Source organism: Sminthopsis crassicaudata, chromosome 3 (genome assembly GCF_048593235.1).
Source record: "Sminthopsis crassicaudata isolate SCR6 chromosome 3, ASM4859323v1, whole genome shotgun sequence".
In the NCBI taxonomy this organism is placed as follows: Eukaryota; Metazoa; Chordata; class Mammalia; order Dasyuromorphia; family Dasyuridae; genus Sminthopsis; species Sminthopsis crassicaudata.
Genome location: NC_133619.1, coordinates 1,627,133 through 1,654,607, shown reverse-complemented (window position 1 = coordinate 1,654,607; position 27,475 = coordinate 1,627,133). Strand labels below are relative to the sequence as shown.

Here is a 27,475-nt window from a genome sequence, read left to right as displayed (position 1 = left end):
TGGAGACAGGATTTATAGGTGTTTTTAAGGGAACCCGCTCATGAAAAATATTGGTCATAACTGGTAGCACAGCCTCAGTGCTCCCAAGTTCTGAAGCCTATTTCTTATACCTGCTGGATTTTCCTTCTCTTGAAGTTTCAGAATTTGTATCTTCAAAAGGGCTTTGCCTGTAAACTCAGAACATAAGATATTCTCTCACTCAAGAGTCAGAAAAAAGGAATCGGATTAAAGAAAACGTGGCAGACATCTGCCTCGGAGGAAAGCACGTGTTTGCTCAGCGCCAAATGTGGGGCCTCAGTTACACCTCGTCCCTCCCTGCCCCAGTCTCAGCTAGGCGTCCCCCATCACCTGGTTTGTATTATCTAGCTGAAGCGCAGAGTCCCAAGTGAAGAGAGCTTTTCTTGCCTGACTTTTGTGTCCAAAATGGAATTAAACAGCAAAGAAAATCAGGAATCCTTTGATGAGCTCTTTGCCTGTATGCGCTTTGTATCTCGTTTTTCAGTAATGTCAGCTTGTCTTTATTTTGATTGTTTTTCTCAGCTTTTCTTTAAATTCATGACATTATGGTAACTTATTTTTCCATTGTGTTGCAATTTCAGAGCATGTGACTTCTAATGCCAGCGATAGTGAAAGTAGTTACCGTAAGTGTTCTGTTATTTCTTTCTTTTTAATCCTTTACTAATATAATTTGTTTTCTTCATGTGGATTGCAAAGATGTTCCATTACATAGGGGGGAAAGTGAAGCAACTTTGTAAAAACATAACAGCTATTAAGACACTGACGTGAATTGTTTGAGGAACAAGCCACCTTTTTACTAAGTGCATGTGTAATTTGTTACCATCTTTTAGAAGAAATACATTTTTCATTTGAAGAGAATTTAGTTTTTTCTACGTTTCATTAAGTTATAAGGTGTTTTCTAACCACAATAATAAAGGAACATCTATATTTAGGTATATTTATAACATCAACTCAATCACAAACTTTGTCAGCAAATGTGATTTTGGTCAACTCAAGGTTGTTGGCCATAAGTTTTGAATCAAACAGACCAGATGGTGAAATTGCCTAACATGATTCCTTTTGTAAATTGGCACTTACCCATAATACTGAGTCTGGTCCACCGGGGAATTTTTTGTTTGATCTAACATCCAAAATTGTTAAGTTAGTTAAATTTTGTAAGTGAGTAAGTTAAATTTGGGGGGTAGGGAGGAAGTGGGGCTTTTTATTTTCACTTACAGCACTTGAAAAAAATTAAAATTTCCTTTCTAACTTCTTTTTACTGCTGTCTAATCTGAAAGTAATCTTGATTGCAGATGAGTATGGTTGTTCACAAGGTCCACTCTATTAATATGTGTTTTGCTGTCGTGTTTTGCCACGGTGACAGTATATACTTTTGACCCTCATTTGTAGTGGACAAGGTTTGCTTTTACTGGACAATGTTCCATTTGACTAATTTTCGACTAAGTACAAGGCAGCTCTATCCTAAATGGGGTGGGTGGGGCAGGAGCGGTCACAGACAAGTGGAGAGTTGGGTGACTCAGCACCCTCAGGAGGTCATGAGAGTATGTACTGTCTCCCCCAACCCCAACTGCATGAGCTTTTGAAGACATGAAGACACGTAGACTGCATGGTTTTGTCTTAGTGTTTTATGTGTGATATTTAAACAACCACTTGTGAAGTATCTCTCTCATCTACTGCTAAATTCACCTGGAAACCAAATTGAAGGCATTAAGACTTTCGATTTAAAATAGCAAACGCTTGTTCAGAGAGGGAAAGATACTGATGGCCAAGATGGGCCCTTCAGCTGCCATTGCTCGAATGTGGCACACCCAGGAGAAATTTCCTAAGCAGATTCCCCAAGGTGAATGGCTTTCCCTGGGCTGTCTCACACGTGTTTGCCTTCTCTGCCCATGACATAGTAGGTGGTCACTTCTCGGTTCTGATATTTCAGAAGTCAGAATTTTCTTTAGTTGGAGTTTTATGTAATTATATTTTTAGCTTTTTCTTTATGAACTTTGTCTGACTCAATTATAATTCATAGACTTCTGAGAATCTTTACATAAGATGCCTTCCTGCACATTAACACTTGTTTTCAGAGGAAGGATATGGCAGCTGAAACACATTTCAGACACTTGCTTTTGACATTTAAAAAGCTTTTAACTCCAAAGCAGAATGTGTGAGCTCTTTCATTTAATTCCAAGCTGTCCTTCTTCTGGAGTGGAAAGGACTTGGATCCTGTCGCTATCTTTTCCTAATGTAACAGAAATACCACTCGACAGAGGAGTTGTCAGTGACATACGTTGACCTCCTTTTAAGAAAGCCTTTCACAACCTTCCGGCCCAAGAAAGCAAATTTGGTTTGTTTCGAATTCCCTCAACTCTTCAACATTTTATCATGTTAGAAGCCAGAGGAATGCCAATTTAGGAATGGATGGACAAGCATCTGTGTGTTGTGTCATGAATCTGTCAGATATTGCAGTTTTAAAAACTATATAGTGGTGGTTTTATTTTTATAGACACAAAAAAATTCACCTCCACCCAGTTAGAACTACACAAAATAAGACAACCAAATTAGTAGCATAACATGTGTGACTGTGTAAATGGACTCGCTCCTTGTATATTATTGCCCCTTTTAATTTTTCAAGTTCATCGTTTTGATTTGGTTGATTTGCCAGTTCTTTTAATGAATGTTGCCATAACCAACTTATTAGGTGGAAAATTTTCTTTGACACCTTTCTTTTTCTTTAATCTAGGAAAACGCCAATTTTATATGTGCATAAACATATGGGTAGGTGGGTGGATAGATGTTAACTGAGGTTCTTTCTAGACTTTCTCATCTGCATTTTAACTTTGTCACAGGTGGTCAAGAAGAATACGTCTTGTCCTATGAGCCTGTGAATCAGCAAGAAGGTTTGTGAAAGCTACTAAATGTAAATGGGCCTGTATGCATCAAAAACACATATGTAAAGTTTTATTGGATCTCTCCCTCATCCTGGAGAAGAGAGCTAATGGCCTCTGGGTGAAGCTGTTACTTTAGGATTTTATTCTGTGGATTGGTTCCAAGAAGCATCACTTCTCTGGGATGTCTCAGGTGGCCCTGTTCGCAGGGAGAGGTGCTAAGGGTCTGACCCGGGAGGCCAGAAAATCCACTTGGGGCAAGATGGGGGGGCTGACCAAATGTCAGGGTCACAAACTCAGTGCAAGGAGGGACAACAGGACCGGGGACATCTCTTGTGGAGCCCAGTCGGGAGAAGGGTCTTGGTTCTCTGCCGTGGCGGGGGGGGGGGGAACCCCTGGCAGCATCCCAGGGAAGAGGGCACAAAATCTGAAAGCAGAGCACTGGCCAGGAGAGCTTGGCCCTTCATTTGAGACCTTACGGAGAATTTCAGACAAAGCCAGGATCGCCCACGGGATCCCATCCAGCTCTGAGATTGTGAGGGGCGCATCAAGTGAACTTTGGAAAAGCTGGTTATGATTAGGGGGAGGGGAGAGGGCCTGGTGCTTATTGAGTCCTCGCTGCTTCCAAGTGCCACATTGGGAACTGGACAGAAAGACAGACACCGGGCCAGTGATGGGGCTCTCTTATCCTCTGGTCGGGAATACAAGGCTCCATCGCCATGAGCCTTGGAGCTCAGCTATGGGCGTGGTCCTGCCCACAGATGGGTGTTTGTCGGAAGTTAGGGATGGGAACAGGAAGACCGCCGGGGAAGTACGGCAAGTAAAACAAGAAGGGACGGAAGGCGTGGTGTCTGCCGAGATCAGGACTGCTTTGGAGCAAGCGTGCCAGAGAAGGCAGTGAGGAGAGACAGACGCCAAGCAGAGAGCGTCATGAAGCTTTTGGCAGACCCCAGCTGTCTGCCGGCCTGGCCGTGGTTCTCAGACCTTCCCCCATCCAGAGCTGGCCTCCTCAGCCCCAATCTCTCTCCCCTACCACACATGGAGCCCCCTCCCCAGCCTACTACATGCTTCCTCCTCATGTCTAGGGCTCCAGCATCATCGCTGAGCTCCCCACACCCATTCTCTTGTATTTATATTTATGCAGAAGGGTTTATATTTTCTTACACTGTCTCCATTGCTTTTGAGTTTATGATGAGAAGGAGCTTGTCGGTTGAGCTGGTATCGTTCATACCTGGCACACCAATAAGTAGGTATTTGCCATGGGAGAGTGTGGGTGTTTCCTATGGGGGCCCAGTGGCTCCCCTTTTCTCTCTTGTTTGAATCATGAGACACCCCCCCCACCCCGAATGACAAAGTAGCAGAGCGATGCTGAGGCGGTCCTAAGACTTTCTGCATCCTCCTCTTCAGCACGAAGGTCCGTTTGGCAGCGGTCTGGAAGGCTGGTGGCGCTTTTCCCCCAGGCCTTGGATCGTTGTCTCTTCCTGGGCGCCCCCAAGTTCTTCCCTCGCCTGCGTCCATCACTAGCCCGCCATATTGGATTCCTCATCAGGATCAGGCTTTTCCCATTTTGGGCAATGCTTCTGCACAAGGAGGCCTTGGGCACATCAGACTAGGAAGTTACCCTTGCACCCCTGGGTGCCAGGCACACACTGGCATTGCATTGATTGCAGAGGAGTAGTCACACGCCCAGGGCTGCCCCTTAGTTTCCAGGAAAGCCGGCCCCAACGGCCTGCTGGGTCCCTCTGAGGTTTTAAGGGCATAGACATGGGCCTATCAGGGCCCCCCAGGGGGATGCAGCCCCCATCTGTCTCTGCTATCCAAGGAGGGCTGGTGGGCTCTGCCCTTCGCCACGGGGTCATTCCTGGTCCGTGACTGTTTTTGTCTTTGTCTCCACAGTTAATTACACTCGACCTGTGATCGTCTTGGGACCCATGAAAGACAGGATCAATGATGACCTGATCTCCGAATTCCCGGATAAGTTTGGCTCCTGCGTTCCCCGTGAGTGCTACTGTCCAGAGGGCTTTGGGGGGCTGCCCTTTCCTTGGTACCCAGGCCCCCTTTTCACCCCAAGGGGTCTGTCATCTTCTCTTTAAAGATACCACCAGACCAAAGCGAGACTATGAGGTGGACGGCAGAGACTACCACTTTGTGACCTCAAGGGAACAGATGGAAAAGGACATCCAAGACCACAAGTTCATCGAGGCCGGGCAGTACAACGGCCACCTCTATGGAACCAGCGTGCAGTCTGTGCGCGAGGTCGCTGAGAAGGTGAGTGGCCCTTGCTGCTGGGGCCTGGGAAGCTGGAAGCCTCTAGTAGCCCTGCGAAAGAGGGCAAGGCTGTCCCAGAATTCCTTTGTGTCGTCCTCTGTCTCCACTGCCATTCTCAGTTTGAGTTCCCCATGAGCTCACTGAGCTGAGACTCTGACAGGTCAGACAGAATGACCCTTTGGTCCCCATGGTCCAGTCGGCGCCCTCGGCAGGTCCTGTGACTTATGCCTTGCCTCCCCTTCAGCGGAATCCAGGGAATCATGGATGGATTGGACCATTAGCTGTCGCCGTGCTGGGTCTCGTGTTCAGAACCCGGACCGCTTCCTCCCCTTTCGGGCCTCCTGCGGCCTCACAGCAGCGGGGCAGTAACCGGCCCGTGCTTTTGCTTGTTTCTGTTTCAGGGCAAACACTGCATTCTGGATGTCTCAGGAAACGCCATCAAGAGGCTGCAGATTGCGCAGCTCTACCCCATCTCTGTGTTCATCAAACCCAAATCTGTGGAGAATATCATGTGAGTTTAAAGAAAACCCTTGGCCCCGGGAAAGGGTTCCACCCATTGCCATAGGACAGAGTGCTTGAAGCTACAGAGTAATCTGAAAGGAAAGCAAAAGCGGTCATCTGCTGTCCGAGCCCTTTAGTCTGCCATGCGGACCTAACGGAGCTGTCCATCCTTGGTCCGTGTTTGGAGACGCTTTCAGGAGGTTGATGCCCTTTCCCAGACCGTTAGGAAAGCTCGCTGCCATCTTGGTCGAGGGGCATTTCCTGCAAACTGTTGCCAGCTCTGCCTTGGGGCGAGGGCAGACCCGGGAAATCAGGATTGAAGATGTGGTCAGGAGGGTCCTGGCCCAGCCCAGACAGACCCCCCCCCTTTTTTACGAGTCTGGCGCAGCTGTCGGCCCTGGAGAGCGCCGAGGTCACGCTCTCCCCACCCCTTTCACCCTGGGCTCCTTTGGTTAGAAAGTGTCATCCTGAGAAGAGGGAAGGCTGTTAGGAGTTGGGATTTGGTCTTCCTGGCCACAGTGTGGAGGGGATTTTGCCCTTTTAAAAGCAGAAACGTCACCCAGTGGCAGGCACTCTGATGGGCTTGAAAGGGTTATCCATCAGGATGTGAGCTCTTGGTCCTCAGCCAGCCCCAAGAGCCACGGGGCACCTGACTCTCGCTCTTCCACAGGGAAATGAATAAGCGTCTGACGGAGGAACAAGCTCGGAAGACCTTTGAGAGAGCCGTGAAACTGGAGCAGGAGTTTACAGAGCATTTCACAGGTCTGCCTCTGGGGCTTTCCCCTCTGGGTTCGTGGGGAGGGTCCCTTGACACTCCAGAGTCTCCCAGTAGGAGCCCGGGCCTGGCCACTGCGACCCCGGGCTGAGGCAGACCCAGAGTCGGTGGGACCCAGGACTCCACCTTCCCCTTTGTCCTCCCACCCTCGGCCGCCCACCTCCCACAGAGGAGTCCCGTGGTGCTCAGCAGGGGCACTGGGGGGGGAGGGGGCGTCACTTGGCCCTTGGTCACCAGCAGGCTTCCCTTTACTGGCCTCCCCCTTTGGGGAACTGTGGACTTTTTTGTTTTTTTCTCTGCTTTCCTTGTCTCTCTTACTCTAGCCCCAGATCACAAAGGAAGAATTGTTGGGGTGGGAGAAGCAGGGGAGATAAGAGGTGGGGCAGGTTTTTGTTTGCCTTTGGCAGCCAACAAGGCATTGGCTGACCGAGGTCCAGCTTTCACCCAGCATTGTTGGGGGGCCCAGGGCAGCGGCTCTCTCGCTTAAAGCCAGAGCCAATAAGTGGGGCAGTGTAGCTGTCCCCCTCCAAGAAGCCTTCCCCATCCCCCCCTCCATTACCACCTCCATTAGAGTTCAGGGGGGGGACACCTTGGTATGGAGCCCCAGGGTCCAGATGGAGCCCCCAGAGTGCGGCCCCTGCCTGGCCCCGGGTCCAGATGGTCCCGCTGGCCTTAGAAATCGCCCTGCTGCTCTGCTTCTCCCACCCTCCTGGGGCAGCAGGAAAGCATTGATTTTTATTCCCATTCTGACGGAGCAGTCACCTCAGTGCTCCCCCTGACTCACTAGCCCCTGCCTCCCCCAGGCTGCCATCCCTACGACCCCTCTTCGAGGCTGGGTAGCCTCCTTCCTGCCTCCCCAGGAAGAGCTGGGCCGCTTCCTGGCCCTGCTCCAAGCTTCTGTTCCGGGGGAGTCGGCAGAGCCTGGGCTCAGACCAGGCCGCCGAGCCCCCTCCCCAGCTCCCGCTCACCCGCTCTGCTCTCATTACAGCCATCGTGCAGGGAGACACACTGGAAGACATTTACAACCAAGTGAAGCAGATCATCGAGGAGCAGGCCGGCCCCTCCATCTGGGTGCCGGCGAAGGAGAAGCTGTGAGGGGGGCTTCAGACCGGCCCCCTCCCCCCGCCCCGGGCCGTCCTCGGGCTGAGCTGCCAGTCCTGCCCTGCGGAGCCCGCCCTTTTCTGAAGCATCTAAGCCTTTTTGTTCGCTCCTTTGTATTCTCGTGTATTACCGTTGGTCTGCCGCCATTTTTCTGAACTGAAGAGGGAATGGCCCGACCAGCTATTAAGGGTTTGGGGGGACGGGGAAACTGTGGCAAATTCCTTAATGTTTAAGGGAAAGTAACTTTCAGAGATTTTCAGAAAAGCTTTATATACAGTCTTTTAAAATTTCATAACAAATGAAAGAAAAATGGTCTTAATCAATGATTTAGTCAATTGTGAGCAACTTTGCACGCCTACTTTAATAGCATGGTTTGGCCAGTGTCGTTTTCAAGGTTTTTCTTCTTCCAAATTTGACGACTGATTTATCAGAGCAAAGAGTTTTTGTTTTTCAGGCAGTTAAGGAAAATCTCTGCTTTTGTTTGTTCTCTTTTTAATTTCAGAATTAATTGTCTGCATTAACTTTCATAGTTTCACAAGGGAATATTCGTTTTCTTAAGGGTTGCTTTACTTTTTAAGTCTTTTTGTCTTATTTCCTTTTTTCCCCCTTCTTTTCTTCCCTGACACAATTGCTAGGAATAACGACGTTCAATGTTTTTAATCTTGCTCGTTCAGCACTATTTACAATGTCTTACAACTGTTGTTTATAGCTAAGGATCATCCCATTTTCTGAATCGAGACCATGTTTAGGTGCTAGGAAAGCTTGCCCTTTCACCGAGAGTTGACGAGTTTATGGGCATCGATTCTGACAAAGCCGAGCCGACTGGACTGTAGCGTCATGGCCGTCCTTGGGGCTGTGGCCAGGGACCCGGTTCAGAAAATGACAAGTGTATTCTTTGGGGTCAGATTTTAATGAGTATTTTACCCACGATAACTGCCTATTTTGTTATAATAATAAAATATATATATATTAAACTTTCTTTAACTAAAACTCTGTAACTATGGGAACTATTTTCTTTACGTAGTTGCGCACACACACACACACACACACACATATATATATATATATATATATATTTAAAAAAATATATATTTTTCTTTTACCACCTATTCCTAACTTTTTGTTTGGTTTTGAAAAGAAATATTAATTAGAATTGATCTTCCTTAATCATGTGAAATGCAAACAGAGGGATATATGGTTGTTGGGGGAAATCTTTAGAAGGAAAAGAATTGTAAGAAAATGTTCTCCTCCTTTCTACACAAAGTCCCAGTTACTTGGCTTCTGCTCGCCCCTGGCCTCCCTTCCCCGAGAAGGAGAAGTCGCCCCAGAGCCTCGGCCCAGTGCGCCCCGGCCGTGCCCCTGGTGCCCGCACCAGTCACTCATCTTCTTCAACCACCGAGACTGCTTCAGGAACAAATTTCTCTGATCCTTCCTGTGAATCTGGCCTGGTAGCCGCCCATCGCTTATTTGGAGTTTGAGTGTTTATTAAATCTATGTTTCTTCTCAGTCACATGAGAGCTGGTTTATGAAGCGTGATCCATATCCATTCCATTTGTCAGAAGGGGGAGAACAGCTAATAAACTTTATTGTACAACCTACTCGTTGGACGTGTCTTCCATTCTTACCTCCCCCTTGGCCCCCCTTGTTGAGTCCAGGGTCGACCCCTGGCCTGGATCCCAGGCAGTGTGCCCAGAGCTTGCGGGCAGAGCGAGGCAGGCTCCCCTGGGAGAGACGGCTCTAAATGCCCAACGCAATTGTAGGGCTGCCCAGCCAGCACGAGGCAGGGCACCCCCTAGTGTGGGATTCAGTTCTCTGTGTGTCTGCCGGGGCCTTGAGCTTGGGGGTCCCCACCCCCAACAAGCGTGAATTCACATGCTTGCGATGGCGAGCGTGGAGGGGGAGTGGGGAAGTGGGGCGCACGTGGACCCCCCCTGCCTCTTGTAGGGAAAACTTGGGATGGCCACCGAACCCCTGGGGTGGTGGCGCAATAATCCATTAGCTCTTTAGCACCCTGAAGTTTTCGTAGGAGTTTTCTAACCACCAGATCGAACTGTCAGAAAGGAATGGGACAATTGTTCCACATTAGCCCTTGCAAAACCTTGTGTTCCAGTTCCCCCTTCCCTAGATGGCAGGTGGGCCAATGTATGTCAAACATGTGGAAGTAAGCCCAGTCATTGTGCCACATGGAAGAAAGCCACGGAAGTGGGGATGCTGGTGGCCCCCGCTCCGCCCCCGCTCCCTTCACGCTCCGCCCCCGCTCCCTCCACGCTCCGCCCCCGCTCCCTCCCCGCTCCGCCCCCGCTCCCTCCACGCTCCGTCCCCCCTCCCTCCCCGCTCCGCCCCCGCTCCCTCCATGCTCCGCCCCCGCTCCCTCCCCGCTCCCTCCCGCTCCGCCCCCCCGGCTCCCTCCACGCTCCGTCCCCCCTCCCTCCCCGCTCCGCCCCCGCTCCCTCCATGCTCCGCCCCCGCTCCCTCCACGCTCCGCCCCCGCTCCCTCCACGCTCCGCCCCCGCTCCCTCCCCGCTCCGCCCCCGCTCCCTCCACGCTCCGTCCCCCCTCCCTCCCCGCTCCGCCCCCGCTCCCTCCATGCTCCGCCCCCGCTCCCTCCACGCTCCGCCCCCGCTCCGTCCCCGCTCCGCCTCCACTCCGCCCCCCGCTCCCTCCACGCTCCGCCCCCGCTCCCTCCCCGCTCCGCCTCTACTCCGCCCCCGCTCCCTCCACGCTCCGCCCCCGCTCCGTCCCCCCTTCCTCCACGCTCCGCCCCCTCTCCCTCTACACTCCCTCCACGCTCCGTCCCCCGCTCCCTCCCCGCTCCGCCTCCACTCCGCCCCCCGCTCCCTCTACACTCCCTCCACGCTCCGTCCCCCCTCCCTCCCGCTCCGCCCCCGCTCCCTCCATGCTCCGCCCCCGCTCCGCCCCCGCTCCCTCCCCGCTCCGCCTCTACTCCGCCCCCGCTCCCTCCACGCTCCGCCCCCGCTCCGTCCCCCCTCCCTCCCCGCTCCGCCCCCGCTCCCTCCATGCTCCGCCCCAGCTCCCTCCCCGCTCCGCCTCTACTCCGCCCCCGCTCCCTCCACGCTCCGCCCCCGCTCCGTCCCCCCTCCCTCCACGCTCCGCCCCCGCTCCCTCTACACTCCCTCCACGCTCCGTCCCCGCTCCCTCCCCGCTCCGCCTCCACTCCGCCCCCGCTCCCTCTACACTCCCTCCACGCTCCGTCCCCCCTCCCTCCCCGCTCCGCCCCCGCTCCCTCCATGCTCCGCCCCCGCTCCGCCCCCGCTCCCTCCCCGCTCCGCCTCTACTCCGCCCCCGCTCCCTCCACGCTCCGCCCCGCTCCGTCCCCCCTCCCTCCCCGCTCCGCCCCCGCTCCCTCTACACTCCCTCCACGCTCCGTCCCCCCTCCCTCCCCGCTCCGCCCCCGCTCCCTCCATGCTCCGCCCCCGCTCCGCCCCCCCCCCTCCCTCTACACTCCCTCCACGCTCCGCCCCCGCTCCCTCCCCGCTCCGCCCCCGCTCCCTCCACGCTCCGCCCCCCCTCCCTCCCCGCTCCCTCCACGCTCGCTCCCCGCTCCGCCCCCCCTCCCTCCCCGCTCCGCCCCCGCTCCCTCCCCGCTCCCTCCACGCTCACTCCCCGCTCCGCCCCCCCCTCCTCCCCGCTCCGCCCCCCTCCCTCCCCGCTCCCTCTACACTCCCTCCACGCTCCGCCCCCGCTCCCTCCCCGCTCCGCCCCCGCTCCCTCCCCGCTCCCTCCACGCTCCGCCCCCCCTCCCTCCCCGCTCCGCCCCCGCTCCCTCCCCGCTCCCTCCACGCTCGCTCCCCGCTCCGCCCCCCCTCCCTCCCCGCTCCGCCCCCCCTCCCTCCCGCTCCCTCTACACTCCCTCCACGCTCCGCTCCCGCTCCCTCCCCGCTCCGCCCCCGCTCCCTCCCCGCTCCCTCCCCGCTCCGCCCCCCCTCCCTCCCCGCTCCCTCCACGCTCCCTCCACGCTCCGTCCCCGCTCCGCCCCCGCTCCGTCCCCGCTCCCTCCCCGCTCCGCCTCCACTCCGCCCCCGCTCCCTCCACGCTCCGTCCCCGCTCCCTCCCCGCTCCCTCCATGCTCCGCCCCCGCTCCCTCCCCGCTCCGCCTCTACTCCGCCCCCGCTCCCTCCATGCTCCGCCCCCGCTCCGCCCCCGCTCCCTCCCCGCTCCGCCTCTACTCCGCCCCCGCTCCCTCCACGCTCCCTCCATGCTCCCTCCATGCTCCCTCCATGCTCCGTCCCGGTTCTCTGGGGGCAGGAGGCGCTCGCTCTTACAGAACAATAATAGTCCATAACATTCACATATAACTTCCTCAGCCGTTCTCTAGCCCAGGGGTCCTCAAACTCTAAGTGGGGCCAGTTCCCTGTCCCTCACGCTGTGGGAGGCCGGACCAGAGTAAAAACAAAAGCTCCCGGCCTGTCTCCGCCTCAGTCTCCCCCTCAGCGCGTCCGCCATAACCCGGGCCGCAGAAACGTCCCCAGCGGCCGCCTCTGGCCCGTGGGCCACAGTCCGAGAGCCCTGCCGGCCGATGGGCAGCCGCTCAGCCCCAGTTTCCGGCCACTCCAGAGAGGGCCCCAGACCTTTGGGCACGTGAGGGCTCTTTCCCTCTAGGCTCTTTGGAGCCCAGGAGAGACACTGATGGGTCCGAGGGGAGCGCGCGATAACGGTTTGTGCTCCGAGCTGCTCTCCACGAGGCGGGACCGTCCGGCGCTTTATTCACCTTTAAGATTCCCTAAGCAGGCCCAGGCGGGACTCGCTGAGAGAAGAGCAGTGCCGCGCTCCTCCGGCGCCCCTCGGCCGTCCCGAGGCTCCGCCGCCCTCACGGCGCTGGTTCCTCTGCTCCGACAATGAGCGCGGCCGCTCCACTCGGAGGGCCCACCGGTGACAGCAGTTTTAGGAGCCCACGGGGTGCCCCTCCCCCAGGGGTCCCACGCCGGACCCCCGGCTCTTCTCCGGCCAAATGTCGGTCTCCGGAGCTCCGAGGCGCGGGGGGTGTGGGCCGTATTTGGGGTCTGGTTAGTTAACTAGAAATTACCTAAATATGCTGATAAAACTAGCCGTCTTATGGCCAAGTAGCCGCGGTTTGGCCGGAGAGGCCGCCGGTCCGGGCCTGGGGCTGCTCAGAAGCGGAGGGGCCGGGCGGCGGAGGGCAGGGGCCGAGCGCAGGGGCCGGGCGGCGGAGGCCAGGGGCGGAGCGCAGGGGCCGGGCGGCGGAGGCCAGGGGCCGAGCGCAGGGGCCGGGCGGCGGAGGCCAGGGGAGGAGCGCAGGGGCCGGGCGGCCGGGCCAGGGCTGCGGATGCCTTGTTCTTGGAGGCCAAGCCAGCCCGGGGAGCTTAGAACGGGGTGCGAGGGGCCCGGGCTCTGGGGACGGAGGGGGGGAGGGGGCCAGACCCACCCCCAGCGGCGGCAAGGGCCCAGGAGGGAGGGGAAGGGGGGCGGAGCAGAGGAGAGCCCGGACATCCTGGAGCCTGAAAACCACTGGCTTTGGCACCATAGGGGGGGGGGGGCCAGGATGGCTCCGAGGTTTTGCGCCCTGCACAGGTGTAGCGTCGGGAGGAGGGCGGTTAAATGCGGGAGCGGCGGAGGGAGGAGCCCGGGCGATCGCGCCTTCCGGTCAAGGACCAGCGGCAGCTGCTGGTTCCCGTCATGGGCCGCGTCCCGCGGAGGCTCTGCCAGCCGGGCAGAGGGGGTGGGCGTTTCCCCAAACCGCGCCCCGGGAGCGTCCGGGCCGCACTGGCGGCCGCCTTTGTGCCAGCTTCGAGTCCCTTTCACGCGCCAAGCTCGTGTCTCTGCCAGCTGTTCTCTCCAGCCGGTCTCCCCCAAGGAAGGAAAGCAAAGGGAAGAAATTAAAGGGGGGAGAGCAAAGGAGAAAAGGGAGGGAGGAAAAGAAGGGAGAAAAAAGCAAGGAAAGAAAACAAAGGAAAGGAGAAAAGCAAGAAAGGAAAGCAAGGGAGGAAAGCAAAGGAGGAAAACGGAATAAAAAGCAAGGAAAGAAAGCTAAGAAAGGGAGAAAAGCAAGAAAGGAAAGCAAGGGAGGAAAGTAAGGGAGAAAAGCAAAACAAAGGAGAAAAACGAGGGAGGAAAGCAAGGGAGACAAGGAAAGAAGAAAATCAAGGGAGAAAAAAGCAAAGAAAAGCAGGGGAGGATAAGAAGAGAGGACAGAAAAGCAGAGAGAAAAGTGAGGGAGGAAAATAAGGGTGGAAAAAAAAAGGAAAGGAGGAAAGGAAGGGAGAAAAGTAAGGGAGCTAAAGACATTCTTGTTCCCAGGGAGCTCACCATCTAAAGGAGGAGACCACGGGGTGACACAAACAGGATTCTTGTAGGACAAATTTCGGGGTATCCCAGAGGAAAAGCCTTGGCTGGACAGGACACTGGGAAAGGCTTCTTGTAGAAGGCAGAGGGTTTTTGTTTTTGTTTTTGTTTTTTGTTTTGCTTTATTTTGAAAATTAAAAGCTATTAGTTTTTATTTTATTTTATAATTATAACTTTTTTTTGACAGTGCATATGCCTGGGTAATTTTCCGAATTTTCCCCTCCTTCCCTCCCCCCTCCCCCAGAGGGCAGGCAGTCCCAGACATGTTACATGTGTTACAGTATATCCTAGATACAATATATCTGAACCGAAGTTCTTGTTGTTGTTGTTGCAAAGGAAGAATTGTATTCGGAAGGTAAAAATAACCTGGGAAGAAAAAAAAATGCTCACAGTTTACACTCATTTCCCAGTGTTCCTTGTCTGGGTGTAGTTATTTCTGTCCATCACTGATCAACTGGAAGTGAGTTGGATCTTCTTTGTGTTGAAGATCTCCACTTCCATCAGAATACATCCTCATACAGTATTGTTGTTGAAGTGTACAGTGATCTTCTGGTTCTGCTCATTTCACTCAGCAACAGTTGATGTAAGTCTCTCCAGGCCTCTCTGTATTCCTCCTATTGGTCATTTCTTACAGAACAATAATATTCCATAACCTTCATATACCACAATTTACCCAACCATTCTCCAACTGATGGACATCCATTCATCTTCCAGCTTCTAGCCACTACGAAAAGGGCTGCCACAAACATTTTGGCACATACAGGTCCCTTTCCCTTCTTTCCTTTTTTTTTTTTTTTTTCTTCCCCCTGAGGCTGGGGTTAAGGGACTTGCCCAGGGTCACACAGCCAGGAAGTGTTAAGTGTCTGAGACCAGATTTGAACTCGGGTCCTCCTGAATTCAGGGCTGGTGCTCCATCTACTGCGCCCCCTAGCTGCCCCCCCTTTCCCTTCTTTAGTATTTCCTTGGGATATAAGCCCAAGAGCAGCAATGCTGGATCAAAGGGTATGCACAGTTTGATAACTTTTTGGGCATAATTCCAGATTGCTCTCCAGAATGGCTGGATTCTTTCACAACTCCACCAACAACGCATCAGCGTCCCAATTTCCCCACATCCCCTCCAACATTTGTCATTATTGTTCCTGTCATCTTAGCCAATCTGACAGGTGTGTAGTGGTATCTCAGAGTTGTCTTAATTTGCATTTCTCTGATCAATAGTGATTTGGAACACTCTTTCATATGAGTGGAAATAGTTTCAATTTCATCATCTGAAAATTGTCTGTTCATATGCTTTGACCATTGGAGAATGGTTGGATTAGAAGGCAGAGCTTGAGCGGGATTTGAAGGAAGTCCGAAGGCCCAGGGAGGAGAGAAGGTTTTCCGGCATGGGCACAGCCCGGGCAAATGTCCGGAGTCTGGAGGGGCTGGGTCTGGGTGCGGAAGGCGGCCGGGTCGGAGGGTGGGGGCGGGGGCGTGCAAGAAGAGGGGACGGCTAAGAAGGGGCTCTGGGCTCAGAAGCGAGGGTGAGCGCTGCCGCGGGCGCCGGGAAGGAGGGACTCCGGAGCGGTTCCCGGCCAGACCCCGCGGCCAGCTCCCCCCTCCCCGAGTGCCAGAGGACCGGGCCCGGGCGGGGCGGGGGGTGCCGGGAGGGGCTCCCTCGGGCCGAGGTCGCCAGGTGCTGTGCGTCCGCCGGCTGCCAGCAGGTGGTGCCCGAGGGCGGCCGGGGCCGGAATCCGCTGCTCCCTCCCCTTGGGAGGGGTCCGAGGGGCACTTAAGGAGCGGGGCCCGCGCCCGGAGCCAGTGCTGGAGCGGGGCCGCCCAGGGAGCGAGCATGACGAGCCTCTGCGGGCTCGCGGGCCTGCTCCTCTCCCTCCGGGCAGGTAAGAGCCCTCCCCTCGGGGCTCCGGCCCGGCAGACCCCCGGCCCCCGCGCCCCGGCGAGCCGGGGCCGGGGGGCGCTCCTCTGGGGCTGGGCTGACAGCCCGGGACCGAAGGGGGACCGCGCGGGGACCTGGGAGCCGTCTGGGAGGGGAACGCTGGCGGTCCCCAGCGCTGCCAGGGTCCTGGCTCCCGCCCACAAGCGGACTCATTTATTAAGCACCTCCGAAGTCCCCAGGATTGCTCCAAGCGGTGTCTGGGGGGGCGTTTACACTGCCCGCGAGGAAGCGGCCTCGAGGGGAGGGGGGAGGCTGCCTGGAGGAGGCGGCATTGTAGCCGGGGCAGAGCTGGGGGGACATGGGGGGGCGGAGCAGCCTGGATGCGGGGGGGCGTGCAGGCCGGTGGGGGGCCCTCCCTGCCCCTGCAGCGCGTTTGGAGGGGGGCGCTTTCCCCCCAAGCCCCTTCCCCCATGCGCGGTCCCCCACCTGTCCGTCCCCCCACAGCGCTGGCGCTGAGCGAGCTTCGGTGGTGCGCCATCTCGGACCCGGAGCAGCAGAAGTGCGAGGCCATGGCGGCCGCCTTCCGGGAGGCCGCCATCCAGCCGGCCCTCAGCTGCGTCCTGGGGACCTCGGCCGAGCACTGCGTCCGCCTCATCAAGGTGAGGGGGGGAGGGGAGGAGGGGGGAAGGGGAGGAGGGGGGAGGGGCGTCCTCCCTGGCCCCCCCCCCGCCGGGAACTACTCCCTGCGGCCACAGAGCTCCAGGAGCTGCCCCGCCCCCAGCAGCAGCACCTACTGTGCGCCCGGCACTGCGCCGGAGCCGCGGAGGGAAGCAGAGGGCGAGGCAGCCTTTGCCCTCTCAGCTGGCACTCTGGGGGGGGGGGGGCTGTCACTGCTGGGGGGGGCTGTCACTGCCGTGGGGGGAGGGGCTATCACTGCCGTGTGGGGGGAGGGGCTGTCACTACTGTAGGGGGAGGGGCTGTCACTGCTGGGGGGGGGGCTGTCACTGCTGTGGGGGGGCTGTTACTGCCGTGTGGGGGGGGGCTGTCACTGCTGTAGGGGGAGGGGCTGTCTGCTGTAGGGGGGAGGGGCTGTCACTGCTGTGGGGGGAGGGCTGTCACTGCTGGGGGGGGGCTGTCACCAGTGTGGGGGGAGGGGCTGTTCAGGGCTTGGTCTCCGTGGCCATTCGGCCCCTCTGGTCACTGTGGCATTCGGCCAGTTGGGAGAGATTTGAGGAGGGGGAGGAGGAGGGAAGGGAGCCAGCGCTTATTAAGCCCCTACTGAATGCAAGGCATTGTGCTTCAGTGTCCCTTTTGAGGCCCCGGGGGCCAAGCAGGGCAGTGAGGGGGCCTTGGAGGGAGTGCCTGGGCGCTTCCAAAGGGCCCTTTTCTCTCCTAAAGCGGGAGCCCCAGGGGAGGCAAGAGCGGGAGGAGGGGCCGGGGAGTCCCAGCACACCCAGGCTCCTCCCTGACACTCAGTAAAGGGAGGGGTGCTCCAACCCCGCCCCCGCCTCAGGGGCTTCCAGAGAGAGGAAGGGGCCCCCTGAGGCTCCGCACCCACCCCTGCCGGCTCCCCACAGGACAGCGAGGCGGACGCCATCACCCTGGATGGGGGGGCCATCTATGAGGCCGGGAAGTACTACGGCCTGAAGCCCGTGGTGGGGGAGCTCTACGATCAAGGTAACGGGCCCTGAGCCCAGGGGAGGGGGGAACGCTGCCTGCTTGCACCCAGTTGTGGGGGGCGCCCACCCTGGCTGCCTCTTCCGGGCTCTTGGGAAAGAGCCCCCTGTGTGTGCAGCGTGGGGAAGCCCAGGCGCGGCCGTCAGGGAGCCGGGAGGGCGGGCTCCCCTTTACCAAAGGTTTCCACCCAATGGTGAACATCCCGGGCTGAGCTCCCAGTGCTCGCCGCCCCCCATGCCAGCCGCAGCTGGCCGGCCCCTTGGCCTCCACCTCCCCAGGCCCTGGGCACAGGGGCGGCTCCTTCAGCGTGCCCTCCGGAGCTGTGCCGGTCAGTGCCAGGCTCCCCCTGCCCTTTGTCCTTGGGACCCGGCCCCAGCCTCGAGCCTGCCCCCAGTCTGCCCTCGAGTGGGCCCGGTGCCCCAGAGCCCTCCCAAGCCCACCCCCCTCCTCCCCCTCGGCCCCGCCCCCACCTCCTTCCCCTTCTGCCTCCCAGAGGACGGCACCTCTTACTACGCCGTGGCGGTGGTCAGAAGCAACTCCTCCCTGACCCTGGGCGGCTTGCGAGGGGCCCGCTCCTGCCACACGGGCCTCAACCGCACGGTGGGCTGGAACGTGCCCGTGGGCTACCTGGTGCAGAGCGGCCGGCTCTCCGTCATGGGCTGCGACGTGCTGCGAGGTGAGGGCGGGGTCTGAGGGGGGCCAGGAGGCCAGGGGAGGTAGGAGAGAGCTGGCAGGGATCGGGGATCAGGGATCGGGGATCGGGGATCGGGGACTCGGGATCGGGGACCAGGGATCAGGGATCGGGGATCCGGGATCGGGGACTCGGGATCGGGGACCCAGGGTAGTGCAAGGGCCTGAGGAGGGCCCAGCAGCTGGTGCCAGGAGGTTCTGGGCACTGAGGGGTCCGACAGCTGTGCGGGCACTGGGATCAGCTCTGGGCAGCGCGGCCTTGCCCGGGAGCCCACGGCAGGCCGGTTCTTGGAGGCCTGGGCCTCCCTGCCTCTTAGTGGACACTATCATTCTCTCCCCGGCTAGGGACTGGCCTCAGGTCACTGTCCCTCCCCTCCCCCAGCGGGGCAGGCCCAGTGACCCCCCCCCCTTTCTTCCACAGCGGTCAGCGGCTACTTCGGGGGCAGCTGCGTCCCTGGGGCCGGGGAGACGGCTTACGCCGACACCCTGTGCAGGCTGTGCAGGGGGGACGCTGCCGGGGAGGGAAGGTGCGCCAAGAGCCCCCTGGAGAGATACTACGATTACAGCGGGGCCTTCAGGTAGGAGCGCCGGCAGAGGGGGAGGGCCAGAGGGCCCTGACCAGGGGTCGGGCTGGGGCGGCAGGGTGGGTCTGGCAGGCGTGGTCGCGGGCAGCCCCCTCCCCCCCCCCCGCGGGGCACCACATCAGCTTCTGAGCCGACAGCCGGTGTGCGTGGTTCGAGCCCAGGACCAGGTAGGGGGCTCTGACTCCAGTGCCGAGGAGGTTGGGGGGGCCCTCGGCCAAGGCCCTTGGGAGGCTGCACTTCTGGGCGCTGTGGCCTCCGGGTCACAAAGCCCCACGTCGGAAGGACACCTGGCTCCGTGACGCCGTTTCTCTCTTCAAATGCTTCAAGAAGGGGTTTGGGCGCTTCTGCCCTTCCCCTTCCCAAGGGAAGCTTGGGCTGGCCTGGGTCCAGAGAACTTTCTAGAGTGGGGGTTGGACACGGTGCCCCCACCCTGGGGATGACAAGCGTCTGCCGGGGCGCCGCCGGGGCTTTCTAAAACCCCACATCCTCAAGCCAGGGCTGAGGTTCCGCTCAGGCCGGGGTAGCCGGGGCCGCCAGGGCCACTTTGGATCCCTGCTGTTGCCCGGACGCCTTCTTCCCAGCCGGGCGGCTTCTGGGACCCAGAAACTCCCCGGCTCATCACCGACGCCCTTGGGGGAAATGACTGGGGCCGGAGATGGGGCCGCGCTGGCCCCTCGGGTCCAGTCGGTCCGGAAGGAGCCGGGCCTGAGCCCGTCCCCCAGGGCCAGCCTCCACCCCTCTGCATGAAGCCGGGTCTGAGCAGCATCGCCCCAGCCCCTTCCCCAGAAGACCCCGACAGAGGTGGGCTAGCAAACCACACTACCGAGGGTCCTAAGGTTAGCCCCTGTGAGCAAGGCAAAGTGGGCCCTGGAAGAGACTGGGCTAGCCCTTTGGAGTCACTCTTCTTCCCCGGATGCCCGCTCCCCACCCCTTCCAGGAGCTGGCTGTGCCCACTCTGCTTCCCGGACTCTGGGTGCGGGCGCTGCTCGGGCTCCGAGGGCAGCCTCCGGGTCCTGAGCTCCGCTCTCCTTCCCCGCCCCAGGTGCCTGGCAGACGGAGCCGGAGACGTGGCCTTCGTGAAGCACAGCACGGTGCTGGAGAACACAGATGGTGGGTAAGAGCGCCTCCTTGGGGGCGCCTGGGAGGGAGCCGGGGGAGCCAGGCCCGCTGCCCTGGGGGAAGCGGGGGGTCCTGCTAAAGCGCAAACTGCCCTTTGCTCACAGCCGCTCCAAGGGCCCCTGGGAGAACTGAACCGGGGTGGAGGGCAGAGCCTGGGGATGGCCCCTCGTCCCCGGGAGGGCCCCTGGGAGCTGCTCTGAATGGGGGCTCTCCTCCCAGGGAGAACGCTGAGCTCGTGGGGCGCGCCGCTGCTGTCCCGGGACTTCCAGCTGCTGTGCAGGGACGGCAGCCGGGCGGAGGTCACCGAGTGGAGGCGCTGCCACCTGGCGCGGGTGCCCGCTCACGCTGTGGTCGTCAGGGCTGACACGGACGGGGCCCTGGTGTTCCGGATGCTGAAGGAAGGCCAGGTGAGGGGGCGGGGCAGCTGCTCTCTGCTGGAGGGTCCGGAGCACAGGGGAGGGGGGGAGGTCCACAGTGGCCGGGAGTTCAGGCTCACCCAGTTATCCCTTCAGCCCCTCCCCCTCATCCCTTCTTCCCCTCACATGAAGGGGTTGGAGCCTCCAATCCCCCTGACCCCCGACCCCCAACGCCCCCAGATGAGGTTCAACCACGCGGGAGCCAGCTTCCAGATGTTCGAGTCCGAGGCCTTCGGGCAGAAAAACCTCTTGTTCAAGGACTCCACCACGGAGCTGGTGCCCATCGCCTCCCAGACTTACCAGGCCTGGCTGGGCGCCGACTACCTCCGCGCCATGATGGGCCTGGTCTGTGACCCCAGCAGTGAGTGGTGGGGAGCCCCCCCCCAGGCCCGACAGAAGAGACCCCCCTAGTCTCCCTCTCTCCGTGGTCTCCCTCCCCCAACTCCCCTTCTGTCCGTCTCCCCGAGTCCTGCCCCCCACGTGCCGCTGCTTGGAGCAGGTCCTTTATTCTTAGACGGGAAATGGGAAGCAAGGAAGCATTTAAGAGCCTACTGTGTGTCAGGCCGCGTGCTCCCCACTTGACAGCTGAGAGAGCAGAGGCAGTCGGGGGAGGGGGGAGGGCCCAGCGCTCCCCGCTGCCCCCCAACCAGCAGCCCCGCCCTCCCGGCCCCCCCTGCAGGGCTCCCCCAGCCCCTCCCCTCGCCCCCCAGGGCTCCCCAGCTACCTGCGCTGGTGCGTGCTGTCCGCGGCCGAGATCCAGAAGTGCGGGGACATGGCCGTGGCCTTCAGCCGGAAGCAGCTGAAGCCCGAGATCCAGTGTGTGTCCGGAGAGTCCACCAGGCACTGCATGGCGCAGATCCAGGTGGGCGGCAGGGGGCGCCTCCCCCTCCCTTCCGCAGCCTGTTCCCTCTTCCCCTCCTCCCTGGCCCTGCCACCTCCGGGAGGAGAGGCCGCGGTCCTTGCCCCCAGAATCCCCACTTCCAGCTCTGGGAGCAGAGCCGGGGGTCCCTCTGCCCCTGAGAGGCCGGAGCCTGGCCCGCCCCTACAGCGTCCCGGAGGCCACAAGGACCCCCGCCGGCTCTGCCCCCCCCCCCCACTGGACGCCCACTCTCTGGCCGGGCCCGGGCGTGCAGCCCCCGAGGGTCCCCAGGGTCCGAGCTACGCCATCCCGCCCCCTGCAGGCCAAGGCAGCCGATGTCATCACCCTGAGCGGGGGGGACATTTACACAGCCGGGAAGACCTACGGGCTCGTGCCAGCTGCGGGGGAGAGCTACCAGGGTAAGGCAGAAGGGGAGCCCGCTGTGGGCCTGGCTGGCTGCCCCTCGTGGAGACCTGGGGAGGGGACCCCTGTGGGGGGAGGGGTGCCAGCACGGGCCAGCGGCCCTCTTTGGCACTTGCCCGTCCCAGGTATTCAGGACTCCCCACCCCACGCTCTGACTTGATGGGGACCTCACTACCTCCCACTTTGGGAGGGCCCCTCTGGTTAGAGCCCACGGCCTGTTCGGAGCCTGACAGCTGCCCCTCCAGAACTTGGCCCGGCCCAGGAGTTAAGGCTCCGAGGGCTGTTTGGGGCCTTTGGCTCTCTCCCGGGGCGTGGGGAGCTTTGGTGTCCTGGCGCCTCCTCAGGGAGATGAGAAAACTCTCACAGAGGCGCCAGCCGGCCTGGCACAGCCCCGGGGAGGGGGAGGGGTCTGGGACCGGCCCTGCTGGACAACCCGCTCCCGGCTGCCCCGGGGGGAGGGGGGCAGGAGCAGCCACGGTCCTCACGGTCAGGCCCAGGGCCTGGTCTCCACGGCGGGAGCTCTCCAGCCCCTGGCAGTCGGGGGCAGCAGGGGCAGCCCGGCCTCCTCAGGATGACCCTAAAGCCCAAAGTCACACAGGTGGATGGGCCGGGTGGCGGGATCCGAGCTCGTCACTTAACTTCCGCCTGCCTCAGTCTCCCCATGTGTCAAATGTGTCAATGTGGGCAAAGCGCCGTGCCGACCTAATTCTTACTTGATGGGCGGTTGGTGGGTGGCACAGGGACCGCAGGGAGGGGGCGCCGGGGGCGGGCTCTCACCCCCGGGCCCCCGCCAGCAGATGACAGGAAGGACACGTACTATGCTGTGGCCGTGGTCAAGAGGAACAGCTCCTACTCCTTCACCCTCGACGAGCTCCGGGGCAAGCGCTCCTGCCACGCCGGCCACGGCACCCCGGCCGGCTGGGACATCCCCGTCGGGGTCCTGGTGCAGAGGGGCTTCGTCCGGCCCAAGGGCTGTGACGTCCTGCAAGGTGGGGGCGGGGAAAGGGGGCAGAGGAAAGGGGGGCAGCAGAAAGGGGACAGGAGGCTGGGAGGGCACGGTTAAACCCTCAAGGCCAGACCTAGTCGTGATGCTGAAGGAGCATTTGGGAGTCTTTTGACTGGCATCTGCTGGCTGCCCCCCCCAGCCTCCACTTTATCCCTCTTCCATGGAGAATGGGGGGGGCCGGGGAACAGGGGTGCCAGGTCCCTGCCTCCGCTTACCGCCGCCCCCTCCCTTCCAGCCATCAGCGAATTCTTCTCGGCCAGTTGTGTGCCCGTAAACAACGCCAAGGACTACCCGGCCCGGCTCTGTGAGCTGTGCATCGGGGATGACCACGGCCTGAACAAGTGTTACGGGAACAGCCAAGAGCGCTACTATGGTTACAGCGGGGCCTTCAGGTACCACGGCCCCCGGGCAGCTTCCCAGGGTGGCGGGGGCCCGCATTTATGGAGTGCCTGCTGTATACTGGGCCCAGGACTAGACACAGGGTAGAGAGACAAAGCTGGAAAGTCAGTCTGCCCTCCAGGAGCTTACTTTGTCTATCTCTGTCTCTCTTATCGCTCTTCTCTCTGTCTCTGTCTCTCACTGTCTGTGTCTTTCTCTCTCTCTTATCTTTCTCCTGTGTCTCTCTCTCTGTCTCTCTCTCTCTGTCTCTGTCTCTCTGTCTCTGTCTCTCTCTCTCCTGTCTCTCTGTATCTCTCTCTCTCTTATCTTTCTTTCTTCTGTGTCCCTGTCTCTCTCCTCTCTCTGTCTCTGTCTGTCTCTGTCTCTCTCTGTATCTCTCTCTCGTCTTTCTTTCTTCTGTCTCCCTGTCTCTGTCTCTGTGTGTGTGTCTCTTTCTCTCTGTCTCTCTCTGTGTGTCTCTCTCTGTCTCTGTCTCTCTCTTTCTCTGTATCTCTCTTTCTTATCTCTCTTTCTCCTGTGTCCCTGTCTCTGTCTCTCTCCTCTGTCTCTGTCCCTGTCTCTGTCTCTCTCCTCTGTCCTTGTCTCTGTCTCTCTCCTCTGTCTCTGTCTCTGTCTCTCTCCTCTGTCTCTCTCTCTCTCTCTGTCTCTCCTCTGTCTCTGTCTCTCTCTCTGTCTCTCTCTCTGTCTCTGTCTCTCTTTCTGTCTCTCTGTCTCTCTGTCTCTCTCTTTCTCTGTATCTCTCTTTCTTATCTCTCTTTCTCCTGTGTCCCTGTCTCTGTCTCTCTCCTCTGTCTCTGTCTCTCTCTCTTTCTCTCCTCTGTCTCTGTCTCCCCCTCCCCTTGTCTTGGTCTGTGGCAGGTGCCTGGCCGAGGGCGCTGGGGACGTGGCCTTCGTCAAGCACTCCACTGTCTTTGACAACACCAATGGTAAGCGGCTGGGGGGGGACGGGGCTGGACCCCCCTGGCGCCCACTTACTGTGGGGATGATTCACTGGCACAGAGACCACAGCGAGGCCCCCCCTCCATGGCCTGTCGGACCCCGTGTGTCCCCCTCAGAGCTCGGCTCAGTGGCCTGGGCCCAAACACTTCCCATATCCTTAGGGGTGACCCTGTTGAACCTGCCCTTTTCCATGTGCCTCGGTTTCCCTGTTAGTCAAGCACAAGGCTCGGCTCGGTGGCCCTTGGGGCCCTTCCCGGGACCTCGAGGTTCCACAGACTCGTGGCTGAGGCCACAGGGTGGGGCCCAGAGCTGATCTGGCCGAGCTCCCAGAACCTGCTTTGGGGGGCCTCGAGGTCCTGAGCTTCCGGGGCTTCTCCCCTTTTGCAGTGGAGGAGAGCGGGGGCTGGGGAATCGGGGTGCTCCCCAAAACGGCCGTCTCCCCCTCCTCCCCACCCCAGGCCACAACACCGAGCACTGGGCGCTCCACCTGAAGTCCGAAGACTACGAGCTGCTGTGTCCCAACGGCGCCCGGGCCGAGGTCACGCAGTTCGCGGCCTGCAACCTGGCCCAGGTGCCGGCTCATGCCGTCATGGTACACCCGGACACCAACCCCTTTGCTGTGTATGGGCTGCTGGATAAAGCGCAGGTGAGGAGGAGGAGGAGGAGGAGGAGGAGGAGAGGGGGAAGATGGAGGGAGACCAAGCCTGGGCAGTCCGGGACCCCCGCCAAACTATCCAGGACCTCCCCACCAAGGACTACCCCCTCCCCCACCAAGCTGGCTAAAGCCTCTGGGGGCCTCCAAGCCAATGGTTAAAGCTTCCTTCACTCCATCACATTGGAGCTGCCCATCCAGCCTCCCCCCCATCTGCCTCCCTCTGAGGCGCTGCCCTGGCTCAGGCCCCCGTCATCATGGCCTCCCCCTCCGCCCCCTCCAGAGCCAGCCCAGGGATTTTCCTGAGGCTCCGTATATTCCAGAGTCTCCCTCCCCCCGGGTCTGATAGCCAGGGAGCCTTGGGAGATGTCTGAGAAAGGGCAAAGGGCCACTTGTCGGGGACGGTAGAGCAGGGGTCCCTTTGCCTGGGGGATTGCCTCCCCCCTAACCCCCCGGCTCTCTGACTCTGGGTGACCGATGGTGGGTGACCGATGGTGAGCTTTAGTGTCGGGAGGCACTGACCGGTCACCGCCCCCCTCTCCCTGCCGTGGTCGCGCGTGCCAGTCACACTCCCCGGCCCGAGGAACCGGCCTTGTGTTTTTCTGGGCGTGGGAGCAACCGACTTGTCCAGGGAGTCCCCAGTGAAGGAAAGCCTCATTCCGGGGCCTTGCCCGGGGGGGGGGGGGGCCTCCTGGGGAGGAGTAGGAGCCAGGCCGGGTCCAGCAGAAGCTAAGCTGAGGAGCCCTGAAGCGAGGACAGAACCTCGGCCTGCTGGCGCTTTGAGAAGGTCTCTTACATAAAGGAACAAATGAACGAATGAATGAATGAATGAACGAACTAATGAATAAATGAATGAATGCCGTTTCCAGGAGCTGTTCGGGAACGACAGCAACAAGAACGGATTTAAAATGTTCGATTCCTCGGACTACCACGGCCAAGACCTGCTGTTCAGGGACTCCACGGTCCGCTTGGTGCCGGTCCAGGAGAAGACGTCCTCCTCGGCCTGGCTGGGCCGGGACTACGTGGCTTCCCTGGAGGGCCTTCAGTCCCTGCAGTGCTCAGGAGCAGGTAAAAGGGGCCCCAGAGAGCCCCCCACCTGCAGCAGGACCCCCCAGGACTGTGCCCCAGGAGGTCCCCGTCTCCAGGAGTTGGGGGAGAGACTCTGGAGGCGGCTGACATCATAGAGACCGTGTGGGGAGGCCTTGGGCCTTCATGTGCAGAGGAAGGAGGAAGGGAAGGGCAGGAGTTGGGGGGGGCCTCAGCTGGAGAAAGCCCCATGGCCGCTGTTGGGCCTCCTGTCTGTCCTGGGAGCAGCCCTGGGCATCCCCCCCAGATCCTCCCGGTGTGTCCCGGGAAGCTGCCCGGGACTTAAGGGAGAATTGCTTCCCAGTGAGAGAGCCCCAGGCCCAGGGACTGGGGGAGGCAGCTGGAAAGATCCCACCGCCCTCTTAGCGTGTGGAACTGTGGAACAGTTGTGGGGCCAGCAGTTCCTGCTCCCAGGAAGGTCCCGGCCCAACTCCTCGGGGCTCTGGGGGCGAGTCCTAGGGGCAGACGGGGCCAAGCCCCCTCCCACCGTCCTGTAGCCCCCATTTGTGCTCAGTTCCGCTCCTCCTCCCCAGCCCCCGCAGCCTCGGGCTGGGCGCCGGTCCCCCAAGCTGAGCCAAAGGCTGGGAGCCCCCTTGGGAGCTGTCCATGGTGCCTGGGAGGGTGCAGAGAGTGGGAGAGCTCCCTTGGGGCTCCGCTCCCAGCTCAGCCCGGCCTCTCTCCCTCCCTGGCAGCGCCGGCCGCCCCTGCTCTTCTGCCGCTCCTGCTGCTGGCCCTGGGCTCCATCCTCAGCGGCCCGGCCCTGTGACAGCCCCCCTTCCCGAGATCCGCCGCAGCCCTTCCTGATCCGTCCCCCAGCCGGGTGTGGGAGCGTCCCACCGAGGGGTCCCTGGGACAAGGATTTGTGCAAAGGAGAATCGATCTTCGCTTCGGGCCCCAAATCTGAACGAGAATGGCCCGACTGGAGCAAGGCTGAGGGGGTCAGGCCCTCCCACAGTCCTGGAGCAAAGCTGGGCAGCACCCGGGCCTTGGCTCAGCCACCCCCCAGGATCCTGGGGCAGAACCCCTGGGCTCTGAGGGCATGGGGCGCTGCGGATGGCCGGGGCACCAGCTCCTTCTGCTTTCTGGGGGCCCTTTCCTCCTCCAGGGGCCTCCTTTCCGCCACTTTCACCCCAAGTCACCTTCGCTTGGCCGGCCTGTGAAAGCCCTGGCTCGGGGGCTCCATGTACTCCACCCCCCCCATCGTGCCCGGTCCGGGTGCGGGACGTCCTTCAGCAGCCGGAGGCTGGCACCTGCCATCCCCCCGACTGCTGCTGCCTTGCCTTCCCTTGCCCCCCAATCGGAAGGGAGCAGGACGGCGCCCAGTGCCCAGTGCCCGACAGCTGCGGCTGGGACCCTCAGTCAGCCCTGCCTGGAAGCACGGGGCAGGATCCCGGCCCTGAGGAGCCGTCCCGCAGAGGCAGCGACCACTTCGGAACCCTCCAAGGCGGAGCCCCACCCCTGGGCACACGGGCCCTGCTTCTGGATCACACAATGAGAGGAGCTTGGCACTCTGGCAGTGCTGCCCGGCGGGGCCCTGGGCTCAGACAGCGGAGGTGCCCCCCCTCCCTCTGGAGCAGCTGCAGGAGCCCCCCCCCAGCCCCTGCCCCACGGGGCCCCCACCGGGACACGGCCCCAACCATCAGGCTGCTGTGAGCGGCCCTCGCCGAGCGGCTGCAGCTGCTGTCTCGGGCTGGGAGTCTGGAGCTTCTGAAGCAGGCGGGCTCCCCCGCGGCCTCCGTGACCAGGATGTGCAGACCCCGGGTGCCGTGGGGGGAGTTGGGGGCCAGCGGTTTAAGCACTAATAAAGAATGGGTGTGAAACAAGCTGCCCTCCGGCTGGAACCTGCTTCTCGGAGAATCGCCCTTCCTCGCTCCTTTGTTTCCCATGGGGGG

General features: G+C 60.1%; 2 protein-coding genes across 13 annotated transcripts in view; both read left to right on the top strand.

The window, feature by feature from the left end:
* Positions 1 to 8,612, top strand: part of DLG1 (discs large MAGUK scaffold protein 1) — a 149,013-nt gene extending 140,401 nt beyond the window's left edge. For all 11 annotated transcript variants that reach the window (XM_074297793.1, XM_074297792.1, XM_074297789.1 and 8 more), the window contains 7 exons: positions 600 to 641; positions 2,856 to 2,906; positions 4,791 to 4,892; positions 4,990 to 5,162; positions 5,564 to 5,673; positions 6,334 to 6,425; positions 7,427 to 8,612. In XM_074297793.1, the coding sequence (XP_074153894.1) occupies positions 600 to 641; positions 2,856 to 2,906; positions 4,791 to 4,892; positions 4,990 to 5,162; positions 5,564 to 5,673; positions 6,334 to 6,425; positions 7,427 to 7,533 (677 nt within the window). In that variant the 3' untranslated portion in view covers positions 7,534 to 8,612. The remainder of the gene's footprint in view (positions 1 to 599; positions 642 to 2,855; positions 2,907 to 4,790; positions 4,893 to 4,989; positions 5,163 to 5,563; positions 5,674 to 6,333; positions 6,426 to 7,426) is intronic.
* Positions 8,613 to 15,597: 6,985 nt separating this feature from the next.
* On the top strand, positions 15,598 to 27,406 carry MELTF (melanotransferrin). 2 transcript variants are annotated; one of them, XM_074297781.1, is made up of 16 exons: positions 15,598 to 15,737; positions 16,238 to 16,392; positions 17,311 to 17,410; positions 17,904 to 18,086; positions 18,522 to 18,678; positions 19,727 to 19,794; positions 20,023 to 20,210; positions 20,400 to 20,580; positions 20,930 to 21,081; positions 21,401 to 21,497; positions 22,296 to 22,490; positions 22,743 to 22,899; positions 23,765 to 23,832; positions 24,304 to 24,491; positions 25,367 to 25,565; positions 26,276 to 27,406. In XM_074297781.1, exons 1-16 carry the CDS (start codon positions 15,689 to 15,691, stop codon positions 26,347 to 26,349), a joined length of 2,211 nt encoding a protein of 736 aa, XP_074153882.1. In that variant the 5' UTR covers positions 15,598 to 15,688; the 3' UTR covers positions 26,350 to 27,406. The 2 variants fall into 2 exon arrangements, with proteins under 2 accessions (XP_074153882.1, XP_074153881.1); XM_074297780.1 differs by having other exon boundaries at positions 15,611 to 15,737; positions 22,299 to 22,490.
* The last annotated feature ends 69 nt before the right edge of the window (positions 27,407 to 27,475 follow it).